At 41.0% G+C, this 13879-nt stretch overlaps 1 protein-coding gene across 1 annotated transcript in view; it reads left to right on the forward strand.

Annotated features, from left to right (window-relative positions):
• Positions 1 to 13879, forward strand: part of T265_05774 (hypothetical protein) — a gene marked incomplete at both ends in the record, with an annotated part of 19977 nt that continues 6098 nt past the window's right edge. The window contains one exon of the mRNA XM_009170854.1: positions 1 to 275. Coding sequence (XP_009169118.1) covers positions 80 to 275 — 196 coding nt within the window. The remainder of the gene's footprint in view (positions 276 to 13879) is intronic.

Below are 13879 nucleotides of genomic sequence, written 5' to 3' on the forward strand. Positions count from 1 at the left end.
TCGGTCTCGTGACGCACTGTTCAAGACTTTTGGTCGAGCAAATAAAGCATCGTTCTGCCGGAGACGATCAAGAATTAGAATGGGAAACTCTTCAGGTACCTTGTGTGCGCACGTGGAAACAAAGGACCAAGGAGCTGTGAATAAGGCAGAAGCTGCATGTAAAGCGGAACAGGAGGAACCCACGCCACAAACAGGTGATTTGGGAAACCAAGCACAACCAGAAACTGAGACAATCGGTGAACGACCCATACAGGAGGTAGGGACAAATGAAGGAAGTAAGTTACATAGAAGCTGATTTTTCGTCGTCGATAGTCAAGACGTAAGACTACGTATTAGTTGGTGCGAGTTGCTCAGTATTTTTGCCAGCGTGTTCCATGCTCAAAAAGCTCTCCAAGTTGAAGGAACGGTTCTCAAAACATTTTCTGAGGGTGGGCTAAATTGTGTAGAATAGCTGTTTTTAAAATAGTCCACTGAAGATTTTTACGCCATAAAAACCAAATGGTTGTCTAGGGGTAAACCATGTCTCAGATTGCTGTCAAGGTTGCGATTATTGTTTGTACTACTATGGAAATATTGATTAGAGTCCTGGCATGAATTGTTCGACTAGACTGGAATCTGATAGAATTTGGCTTGCTGAAGACTTCTTGCAAAGCATGATTGTTGCATATCCTGGCAAGCACTTTTTGAAACCAGCAAATCAGATGTGTGTGACGTTGGCTAACCCTTTTTCAGGGGCTTAAAGTGGTTTTCACGATTACCCCTGGCCTTACCTTTTAGTCATGCTTAGCTATTGCTTGAGATTCCACTGTCCATGCCCTTTGAGATGCTTCCTGTCAGTAGGACAGTATGTGTTATAAGGGACTGTAGTTGAGAGAATAGAGAAGCACTAAATTTCTTGGCCGCGATACACACAAGCTGGAGGGGACAGAATGGCATCTGTTCTGGAAGTGCAAACGCAAGGTACCAAAGATACTGATTTCCAGTGGGTTATTTGGTTATTACCAAATAGTATTTGAAAAGGGCAAGCTAAGATTACTACATGCGGATCCTTATGGATGGGGCTTTTACAAATGGAAGAGTGCAAATTTACTGAATGATCTCTTCTGAAGAAGTTCCAACAGGAAACCAGTTACCGAAATTTCGGGTTTGTAAACTATACTTTACCTGCTGACCAGTTGTAAAAGATTTTCGGGTACGGCTTTTACCGGCTGTGCGCTTCAGATTAGGGTTGATTACACCCGCTGAACATGCTATTGTACTTCTATCATGTTGGTGAACCAGTTTAGAGTGAAGTTTCAATAAACTAGTAGAAAGAAAAAGGAGGATATATCAACCTAATGAAGCAGGTAGTAGTAGTACAGAATTCCACTAGTCATTCACATACAAAATGTACTAAGTGTCACAACCAACAGTGAACCCTATCAGTTACTGCATTAGTACACATTTGGCGTTTCATTCTTTAGTCAGCACTAGTGAAAGAATCCGCACAGTTGATACATACCTCAGCCTAGATTCATATACATAGCTGAAACTGTAGCGAACATGGCATGCAAGACGGTGTTAGGCTTGTTCAACCAAAAGATGTGTTAATGGATCTAGCGGGAAGCGACTGGACGAGCATTTTCTGTCCAGTTACTGGGACCAGGTGTACCACTGACAACGAAGCAGCAAGGGGGGTATTTTTAAAAAAAAGGAATTACACCAACCCAAAATAACGACGATAGTTCTCTGGGGCAATTAACACAACATAAACATATCAAAGTACCACAAATCTGTGCCTCACTCGCCTCTAGTGGCATCACGTCGACTTCTTTTGGTATTCATTGATCTATAAAGTAAAACCTACCAGTGACGAGCGAATGCAAATCAAAGGGTGTGAGGCTAAACACATCCAGGATCAAGCTAGGATGTCTTCAGCTTCATTTAGCGCCACGCAGAAATTCTGACACCACTTTCTAAAATAGCCGCCTTGTAATGTTAGATCTTCAGCAACCTAATTGCTACCTTTAATTTGTCTTCCACACTTAGGTGCACAGGCACCACGTTCTGTCGGAGTCGACGGTAAGATAGAGTTTTAAGAGTGGATTAGGATTTACTGAGAATAAATCTGGAATCTGACATTTTAAATGAGTTGGCTGAAGCGAGAAAGGAGGCAAAATGTATCCATAGCTACCAAGAGAATTTTAGGAATGTAAACACATCAATATGTCCGGGATGCACTAGCATTAGCCCCCTTATTTTTCCCGTACTGCTCGTCTACAAAGTGTAGGTTTCTGTAAATGCACCTTTACAAAACACTAGCATTCCACAATGGAGTTGGTATTGGTGAAGTTTTACTAACGAAGTGATAATCTGTCGTGGTGGGGTACAATATAGCTCTCTATCGTACCGGCAACAGAAAGACTCAAGGGATTACCCCACCATTTCCACCCAAGGAAAAAAACTGCATGGATTCGTTTGGGTGGTTGTGCATTTGCCTACCATAAATTTGTGAACGGCTAGATTTATTTCGACAGTGAGGGGGAAGTATTGGTGACAGCTTCTAAGACAGCTTTGAGACCAGTATATCGAAACAAATTTTCGAGAAGCATTAAGTTGTTCCAGCCCTTGTGCCATCATGTATGTAAATTTTGTAATAACGAGGGTCCCTCTAGCGCCATACTACTTCTCCAGGTAGCACGCACACTGCCCCAATTGGAAGTGCCAGAAGAGTTGAATAATTACGAAATAATCTATAAAAAATGCTCAACGGTTATTGGTCATCGATGAGGAACCCCTTGGTTCCATTATGAAACAGATGCCTCGCGGGGAAAATGATATAACATACCATATTTTACGGACACAAGGTAGATCATCATTGACAGCCCAATCACAAAGGGTAGCTGTTTGTTTTATGTGAGCCCCAAGCCGCCATATGTCGTAGACGTGCTTCACATTGTCAAGCACACGTCCAGGTAAGAATAACATAAAAAAACAAACTAATCGACCGAGGGCGGATAGTGAACCCACTGTGGACCTTCAGGTTCAAAATTCAAATTCCTTAAAATTTTGTTCCCTTAACTGTGCCAGATTTAAACTATAATAACACGCGAAGACTGGTGAAATTCCCATAGTGTCATTTGAGTGGTTTTGTCCTATTGAACAAGCGTTGTTTTTGTACTTTCACGATTATTCATTCTTCACTCTTATTCATCCTGTTAGTTTTGTCTGACTCTTCAATAGTGGCTGTTCGGAAATGCGCAACTTCATCGCAGTCTATTCGAAGTTTTCCACAAACCGCTGATCTAAACGCATTTTCGGAGCTGTGGGATGGCAGTTGAACTGATTAAATTTTCTCTCAAATTATTAGCTCACACAACAGAATGCCTCTGATAACCACTGGCAAGAAGGTCCGAACTGACATTCGTGATCTCGCCGTGCACCGTACACCTATTTTCGCCACAGACTATGCGCAAGACACTCATCCACACAGCCGGGTTGTATTCGGTAGAGAATCTAGGATCACGAGACACCAGCACAAACGTTATTTAGGTAGATATGTATGTCTGGTGGATACGTACCAAAATTTCATGCAAATGCATAAACTCACGTGTAATTATAACCCTAAATCTATCAATAGGCTAGTCAAAAGTGAGAGCATTTCGACGACTTGTCTGTTTAGAGAAACGTAGACATAATGGTATGTGTAAAGTCCAATTCTATCAAAGTCCCAAGAGCTTACTGAATCCAGATTTCTTGCCCTACATTTAACACAGAACTATACAAATGAAAGGTCCGGTTATTTATTACTCAATCTTGGAGTATTCAATGTGGACACGGATACCAAGCACACGAGACGGCGGTAAATTCTTTTGGTGACGCACGGTTCTTAACTTCGTTGCATGCAACCTAAGAATTCAGGATAATAAATTCTCCCAAACTACATAGGGGCCAAAAAGCAAATTGAAGTAATCCGCCAGAGGAGCTGTCGAACAATGACTCAGCGGGAAATTGCCACCCGCAGCCACAGTTAGCGTTGTCCTACGTAGCGTCATGGCGGACCGATTTTATAGACATTTGTTCAACCGTCTTTTGAACTAATGAAAAAAAACTTGCGCTGGTTTGTTATCCAATTTATACTGATTTTCACTGGTTGAAAATCGTTTGGGGAGAGTGTCCTCTTAGAACAGATGAAGTTCATTTACGTTCCAAGCATTCATTCATAAAAGGCTTGTAAGTCTCAAAATTTTTGTCATTATTTAACTAATTCTTTCTAAACGTTTTGAATATCTAACCTCCCAAGTTTATCTTCTTGGTGTGTACCGGTCAACGTATTTGGTGCGTTTGTCGAAACAAAATAGGTTCAATGAATACACAGTGACAATGGCTGTGTAAGTATCACAATCCATCTCTTGATTGGATTTTCAAAGTACTGGTCCACATGTCTGTGAGGTGTTTTCTCTGCGTCGAGGGAAAGCATCAGGAAATGCACTTAAGTTTTCAGCTGCGTTTAATTACGAAACCTTCCAGACTATCGAAGCTGGGTAAATAAAACACACTTCCTGACACAAGGCTATCACTGTGATTCCAATGGTTTTCAAGCTGGACAAATCATCAGAATGATGTTTTTCATTCCCTGAAATTTCTCTTATTAAGAATTTATTAATAAAGCTTTCTTCGATGGTTTCGAGCGACAATATTAGTTTCTGCTATATCACCATTTGTGCTAATAGCTGCAAACTCTCACTGCTATATCACCATTTGTGCTAATAGCTGCAAACTCTCACTAAGGTAATCACTTTTAGTCGTGTAGCGTGTGGTAAGGCTAGTAAATTCCAAAGGGAAAGCATCCACAAAATCATTTTAGGTAAATAGCTACCATCTGTGGTTGGCTGAAAGAGTCGATTATAGTGGCTTTGTGAATGATACAATACAATAGTCCTAGTTTATTTAAATGACTGCGTAGCAGTCCATATTGTTCACAAACAGTGACGAATAGCTCGGTTCATAGGGGATCAGAAATGGAACTAAAAGAAAAATATGTTCAAATGAGCAATCAAAACAAGGCTTGTAGTTACTCCTTCAGACCTACACGAGTAGTTGCCTGCGTCAAAAATATGAAGGATGAACCCTTTTACAGTGTTAGATAAACGTTATGATTTGAATGTAAGCACTTCTTTAGTTTCTTTTCCTGGGTCGCCCTAGATTCTGCCACTCATCGGTTTGTTCGCGTCCTACAACGACAGTATAATGGAATGACCACCATCATACCTTGAATAGTACTGTAGCCTGTGAGCAGAAAAAAAACGTAGCATTGTGGAAAACCGGATGAGGACCTCCTTGACTTGATGTCATTCTAACTCCCGCGTTTCTGAGTCACTAGTCAGTTAGTTGTAGAGTAGGTAGATACCACGATTTGAATCACCGTTATTTGGTAGTATAATGGAATGACCACCATCATACCTTGAATAGTACTGTAGCCTGTGAGCAGAAAAAAAACGTAGCATTGTGGAAAACCGGATGAGGACCTCCTTGACTTGATGTCATTCTAACTCCCGCGTTTCTGAGTCACTAGTCAGTTAGTTGTAGAGTAGGTAGATACCACGATTTGAACCACCGTTATTTGGTCGTTGCTTTCCATGAATTCATTGAAGATGTCACGGGAGGTAGCTACAATAAAGTTAGCAAGTGAGCTAACAGAACATTCAGTGTTTCAGGTTTGAGGCTTATGATACCCCATGATATACATTTTCACATTTCTTGTCATTAGGCACCACTCCTTAGTAAGTGGCGTTTGTTTGTCGATGTCGCAGCAAACTAAAATCGCGTACAACCGTCTTATTATCACACATGCTACCTCCAAAAAACATGTCGAAACATTCGAAATGTAAACTAAGATGGGTTTCGCCAATAAGGAAGAAAAGCTCAAATCCCAACTTTACCTTTGGCATGCGTGAGCAGTAGTGAGTTCAGGAGGAGTTAAATAGAATGAAAAATTTGTTTGGCGTTTTGAAGAAACTGCTGCTTAGTCGTCATGTTGGAACTGGGTTCCATCGTTCCCACTGTTATCGTCTTGAGCTGATCCCAACAATATCCCAATTCACTATTCGTCTCCTCCCCTGTAGGTCCCATAGAGACGCAAAACGGGCGGTAATGATGGAATGCAGTTCAGAATGGCGCGAATTATTTCAATCAGTCCGAAGCTTATCCATCTGAAACCTCAATATCTGCCTGATGTACCAGCATGGACTCATTCGTACAGTCTTCCATGACAAATTTGCCATACATGACAGTATGGGATATTTACTGCCAAGCTGTTTTTGGTTTAATGATTTTCTTTTGTTTTTAAAAAAGCTAGCGATCCTCTGTATAGCGGATTGTGATGAATAAATATTAGTTTTCTGTAAAGATCCATTCTTCTCCAAGTGTCAGGTCCCCGGAAGCAGTAGTTTAGCGAAAACGTGCAGCCAACTAAGTTTCCAGGTAATTCCTTGAAAGCAACATTTGCCATTAGGCGACGACATTGAACGAGGAACCGTAAATTTCAACACAGCTTTGGAGGCCGTCTTTATTACTGCCCTGTCAGAAATGCCCCTCTCAAAAATGTCACACAGCCTTGTGACTGAAAAAAACAGATATACAAATATTAATTGACGGTCCCATGGACCGATAACACATAACTTGACCGACTCATATAGGAGACATGAACACGACTCGTTGTCAAGATACGTTCTCGTGTATTTAGTATGGTCATCAGGAAGTAGGTGACTTATTTATTCTTGGGTGCTCATAGATTTCCCAGTCATTTGATGACCAGATGTTTGTGTAATTTAGTCACTGAATGTCAGAAGCTCAATTTTATACATAAACTAGAATAATTAACCAGGTGCCAGCCTGGTTTTGGGTCCAATCTGGGTAGTTTGCGGTACCACTCAGCTATATTTACGTTTACCTCCAAGTATAGATTTATTTCCTCCACGTTCTGCGAAATTAAAATGAGACCAAAAGGCTCTACGGAAATCAAAGCCAGTAAAATATAGGCCTTGGATGTGGCAGTTTCCAAAACTTTTGACCTAGTACGAAAAAAATGTCGGATAGAGCGGGGTCAGACTGATGTAAGGTCAATTCTTATTGCCTGTCGGAATCTCCTTGGTTTCCAGAAACTACGGTATTGTGTTCCTTGGTAAGGTGGAAGGTCGGTAGAAATTAACTGCGAAGATCACATAAAATGGCTAATAAATCTGTTCAAACAAGGCCATACAAGGATACAGTTGGGCAGGTATTTTCAATCATTTGAGACCGGCTGGGTAGTCAGTGTTTCAGGAAGGTTTTATCAAGAGCGGTGGATTTATTGCTGCACAGAGTTTTGCTTTTGACCCAAAAGTTTCGTCAGGCGAAGTAAGTCCCCAAGCTAGTCGGGTTTTGAGGCAGTCAAAGAATTATTCTGTGAGATTTCTTATGATTAGCCAAATTGAGTAGTGCTCGACGTCCGTGATAGATTGGGCAGATGACTTAGTCACTTGACCTGACGAAGCTTTTGTGTGAAAGGCGAAACACTGCCATGCCATAAATCAACTGATCGTTTACCAAACCTTTCTGAAACGATATAGTTGGGTACTTAAAGCTTTACAGAGCAACAGAACCCGTGAGTGATGTCCTCTACGCTGAAAAATGGATAGCGAATTATGATAAGAAAAATAGAAAAATTCTGGTCGAAATGTCCTACTGGCTGTTGGAGTGCAGGCGCCACAAAATACATACATATCGCTTGCAAGAAGAAGAGTTTTTTCCTACTCTATTGGCTTGCTTTTCCACAAGAACTTCTTCTGTCGGTGAGAATGCTTCCAGCGATATTATCTCATGGCAATCGACTTTTCAAGTTTAGTTTGTAGGTAGTGAGTTTTCTCGCAGGATAAAATCTTACAGGACTACTTACTACTGGAACTCAGTAAGACGATATAATATTGTCTCTATTGTGACCTGCAGAAGCTAACAGTTTGTGGTGTTTTGAACTTTAATACGTCGGAGTTTTTCGATATAATATTGTCTCTATTGTGACCTGCAGAAGCTAACAGTTTGTGGTGTTTTGAACTTTAATACGTTCGGAGTTTTAATGATTAAATAAGAGGTAGAAAAAGTTTATCAAGTCTATTCACTATAGGGGAAGGTAGTTTATCGTTCATCGGCTGATCTGTCCATTGATTATTTGCCCTAACTTTGGATCTCTATACAACTCAATTAGCCTCCGTTAACGTTGACTCGAGAGATTTTTGACATCGATTTCGTGCCTATTTCGCAGACTCTGCATCTGTGAACGTTATCAACAAAAGCAGTGCTGAGCTAATTTCATCAAACTAACTGCTGCCTTGTAACCAAAAAAATCAGTTGGATTGAAAAGTTCTTGGTAAAAGCCTAAGGGACGCACAAATCGTCTTGAGGAATTCCAGCGATTTGCTGTTTCTTCTCGGGTTACCCACGCAGGCAATGCAGTTCACGGAAGTCAGACAAACACGCCTCCTCCAGCGGCTTGATAAGGGTTGACACGTATTTCAAAAGTCTTCACATTATAACCAGTTTTATTTGATACACATAAATCGGTACTGCAACATACGCATTGCTTGCCTCGGTGCGCTACTATGATTGTTAACCACTTTAATTTGCCATTTGGATCTTGCTCAAAATTAGACTTGTCTTAGCTACGCAATGTGTGATCATTTTGAGTATTTTTGTTTATGCATTTGTCTGCACTGCTAACCCAATAACCAGAGATGATTTCGGATAAGAAATAGTTTTGCCAGAAGCATGCCTAATGCTGTTGTCCAAATATACGATGAAGTGATGTTTCTGAGCCAAATTTTTTTGTAAATCCCTGGCCCTTTTATTAACTGAAGGAAAGCTTTTAGGCTCAGGGCATCATTCTGGGATAGGATTGAGTGGATCTAACAAGAAAGCAACTGATTTAATAATCATTTTGACATTGCTGAGGAAAACTCATGTGCGCAGATACGTGCACTAAGATGAAATAAAAACAGAAGTGCGTAAAACGACTAGTCAAATTACATGGAATTACATTACATGGCAATGTAAGTTCAATGTTCTACACGTCAGCACCAAAGAAGGTAAATTATACACCACATCTGCGCCAAAATTTATCACTACCTATCTTCTAGTGGCGAATGCTTTTTAAGGACATTGTGACACAAAAAGATGGAAATTAGTTTAAAACAAGCGCTTATAAAAATGCGCAGTTATAAATTTCTAATTAGCACACCATACTGGTTCTGAATGTTGGATATTATTTGTTACACTTAACCGAAAAGAATGTTTTCTTTAGTGTTTATATCAGAATGGTTAGAGTGGATAGTTGGTCATATTTTGACCTGGGAAAAAACTATAACAATGGTTACGAAAAGCCTGGGTGCTGCCGGTTTGCGTCACCTCCAGGGACGGAGTCCACGTAATCACAATGTCCTTCGTCGGAGACGCTGTAATATATGGCTTGCAATCATTGCCGATGACTTTTTCGTTGTCACTTTCCACCTAGAATTACTGAATGGGTGTCCGTAGGTTAGGTACCCCAGAATGATTGCGGCAGTCTAGCACCAAGCCCCTTCATCGCCCATCATTATTCTTTTTTTCTCAACGGCCCTTTTCAGTAAATTAAGGTTTTACGGCAGCGAAGAATTATTGTTGAACACTGGTGTTGTGCTGTCAATGGTGATGATGGTGATGAAGATGATGTTGGTGAGATGCCTTCTTAATTCAGAAAGTATCCACCTGTTAGAATTCGGAGGTAGTAAAAAATGGTCATTTGCACAATTTCAAACTATCATATCTTCAACAGTTGGAATATTGATCCTAACTGCAGAAAAAAATTGCGCATGGTCCAGTGATTGCTCCTCGCCGGGAAGGATCAACCGGCCTGGTAACATTCGAAAGTATTATCTGCTAGTGTGGTGAGTCAATTTGCACCGGTGATGAAGGGGATTGGGAGCAAGATCTAATAAATCACTGCTATGCTCTATAATATCAGTGTGGCTGAGTACTGCGCATTCGTAGACTGCGAAGTAGGAGTATTTAAAAATTTGCTTAACTGAGCTACAAATAAGCAGAAAGTACTTACCGTGTCATTTAGTGACGCATATATTATATAGCTGCAAAGTAAACAATTGTGTTGCTGGGAAGCTGTCTTGCTGATATGTATTTATAAGGGCAACGGTCCATGTTGATGAACTGTGTGAACCGTGGTCCTTGACAGAGCCAGAGCGGTCACCGAGCATTTTAGTCCACTTACTGATTGTCGCAGTCCCGTTGTCATTGTGTCTATCAGTGACATCGTGGATTAAAAGCTTAACCTGTTCTATTATTGTCAAGACAGGCTTGTTTGCTCTGAGACCTCAATGGCGAAAACAGTATACTTAATGATACATGAGATGACCGAAGACGTTCTTTATTTAAGTGAATCAAGTATATAGTGGATTAAATGCCGGTAAAATATGACGAACGGATTATCTGGCAAGACAACGTCCGTTCGGGGCCTTTAAACCGTCTGCACATAAAGTAATAGAGTTTAGATGTACGATTTCTATCGTCACAATTAAACTTCAAAAATCTACTGAAACCATCGATGGTCGTTGGCTTGTTCGCTGAGCTGGGCAATTTGATTGCAAACGTTTCATCATCAATCACGATGACATCATCAGTGCGTTATTGGGGAGCGCAGCGGTGTGTAGCGGTGGGTTAGTGGCTGTGCGCTGAGTAGTCTTACGCGTGTGTTGTTCAGCCGGGCGTTTCCATTGGTTGTTCCATTATCCTGTGTCCGCATTCGCCGATGCTCACGTGATCTTTGAGCTTGCATCCCCTGCGGTGTGTAGCGGTGGGTTAGTGGCTGTGCGCTGAGTAGTCTTACGCGTGTGTTGTTCAGCCGGGCGTTTCCATTGGTTGTTCCATTATCCTGTGTCCGCATTCGCCGATGCTCACGTGATCTTTGAGCTTGGCATCCCCTGCCATCGTAATCTGGTCAATGCTGGAGTGACCTTTGTCCTTTCGAGTCCCGGATTGTGACCTTTATTGATTTGCCACCAAGGAGTTCCTTGTTTCTTTGTTTGTGAATCTAATATTCGATCCTTCTTGAGTGTTCCGGTTGAGATGTTGGTCTTTTGCACGTAGCGGTGCATAAATTGCATCTAGTTCGATGCGCCGGTTGATCGAATCTGCTGTGGAGTACCATGTTTCCGAAAATTCTCTTCCGTGTACAGGTTGAAGTATTACTGAGCTATTAAGTCGGTCAGATTATTTCGACCACAATGAAGTAGCATTTTGACGGCAAACATAGAGGGATATGACAGCCTTTGGCCGTCTAAACATTAATCTCTATGTTGAAGAAGATAGGATGAATTTGAGCTGTTATGATTATCCTTTTATTTATCCTTTTTCGCCGTTCCAAATTTGAAAATTCCGTAGTTTCACCGTCCACCTGTTAGCCACCTGTTAGTTAAGTTGTTTATTTAGTTTGACGTGGAATGCATTAACCCTGAAGGAATTGTATTGATTCCTCAGTACGTGCAAACCACTGTTGGGGTTATCTAAGTCCAGGTCATGGGAGAGGTGAGTGCGTTTTTCATATTTAGTTTTTTATCTCTCTGGTTGCTAAGCTCTCATGCCAGAATCCACACTCGGGGGACGACTTTGAATAGTTTAACGGTCATGGGAGAGGTGAGTGCGTTTTTCATATTTAGTTTTTTATCTCTCTGGTTGCTAAGCTCTCATGCCAGAATCCACACTCGGGGGACGACTTTTAAACCCTAGTTTAACGTTTCGTTTATCTTGGGCTGGACTACGCCTGGCAGTGGCTTTATTTTTTCTTACTAAGGCAATAATTCAATTTTACTGCTGAACAGGCACTAAACGTTTTGTGACTACGGCACCAGATTGGACGACTGAACATCAGTAGACGTTTAGGATCATAAGTTAGCAAACCAACTAACGAAGGGTGTTCTCCGAATCTACTTATTTCAGAGACTACTTCATATTCACCGTATTGGTTAAAGGGAAGTATGTTTACTTTTGCGCAATTCAGTTTACTTCAGCAAAGTGAATTGGGGAAACTAAAGGGGATTTTTATTTGGCCGTTTTATTTTGTTATGATAGAGCAGATAAAAACGCTTGAGTCACACTGGTAGGACAAAAATTAAATAAGTTAGGCCAAGTATTTGAATTCTTATGGAGATCCAAAAAGGGATTTCAAAGTCTTGGAAATTTATATGTACGCAACATCTATCCCGTTTTCCTCCCTCGAAAGACTTGCCTAGCTCTTCAGACTCATCTTACCAGTTTTATTAGTCAAATGATATTATGCTGTGCAACGTGAGGTAAAATATCTTCTAGTATGTGTTTAATAAGCACGCATGCTTTCTGAGTCCGCTGATCCGGGCTGAAGGGAATTATTGGCATATTAGTCATGCCGTCTTCCGTTGCGCAGGAGTTATGTACATGAAGTATATCGCGGACAATAGGTATGATTTTCATAGCACATTCTTCCTACACCATTCAATGCAAATATGTTCTAAATGGTCTGGTTATACATGATCAAATTACCCTTGGAACAGCATTGTTGGTAACATTGTCTGTTGATCGGCAAACGACGGAATAAACGTAATTTTTGTGGAAATTGACTTTAAAGGATTTATAATTTCTGAAGATACAGTCACCTCTGCATGACTGAGGAATAGAATCGGTGTGCTTCTGCTGTTAATGCATATTTTCCAGTTTCTCTACATGTTGCTGACTTGTCACAATTCTGACCTACCATTGTAAGCTTAGAAACGAGATAGGTTTCCAGAGACGGTCAGGTTCATGCACATGTCGCACATACATACTAACCTACAGCTGGATGATACCACTTCAGGTTTTAGTGTTGTGGGAAATTTGTGCTTACTCCCATCAATGTTTTGTGGCAGAGGGCTTGATTGAAATTTCTGGTTGCACTGAAATGACATGATGAAAGAGTTTTTGATTTACAAAATTTTGCTGCCTGAACGTTGGCTGTCTTCGTTTTATTGTACAGCAAATCAGGTATTCGACTCTTTGCGCTTGTGCATTTCGCGGTTGCCATATTTAGTCTTTCTGACTGTTTCTCGTTAGTGAAAACCCCGACACTCACTATTGATGGGGTTGCCAATGACGATGGTAAGACTAACACAATCTTCGTCTTCCTAGATCACTGGCTTTCGTTTCGGTCAGAAATCGATATCCCGATTGTAGTTCTCGGATTTTGTACTTTAGTGGATTGTTGTGGTCGGACCATTTTAGTAGTTGTTTTGGATCAGTGGTATCATAGCAATCGTTTGCTGTGGCAGTGCTCTGCCTGGATGGAAAATAGAACGGTACGAGCCAAAAATATCCATTGAAATATTCATAATCATACCTTCCAGTCTTGAAGCAGTCTTACTGCTTCTCAGTTAGATCCGGAAAAAACTATTTTTAAAAAACCGGTTTGTGTCTTTCCTTTCAATTGCCGGTAATCGTTAGGATTTTTGTGATAGTCGGTTGGTGATGCTCACTAGAAATTGGCTATCAAACTAGCCGTTCCTTCAAACCCGACCAGATTTTGATCATGGGGCCACGTCCAAAAAGTGCGTCACGCACGGTCGTTTGTTAATTTCTCAGATATACCAACGGGTGAAAAGGCTGCCATACATATTGTATGGTGCAACTTCGGTCAATGACTGGAATATTCGTAGGTGCGTTCAGTAATCGATTGGTTGGTGAACTCACTTAGGTATACGTCTGGTTACAGCAGAACCAGACGAACTTACAAGAATCGTCTTCCAGAGTCTCTTCCAAATGCTCCACCATCAGATGGTAACTCATACTGGGACGAGATTGCCACCTCTTTGCA

Source organism: Opisthorchis viverrini (assembly GCF_000715545.1).
Source record: "Opisthorchis viverrini unplaced genomic scaffold opera_v5_106, whole genome shotgun sequence".
Taxonomy (NCBI): Eukaryota; Metazoa; Platyhelminthes; class Trematoda; order Opisthorchiida; family Opisthorchiidae; genus Opisthorchis; species Opisthorchis viverrini.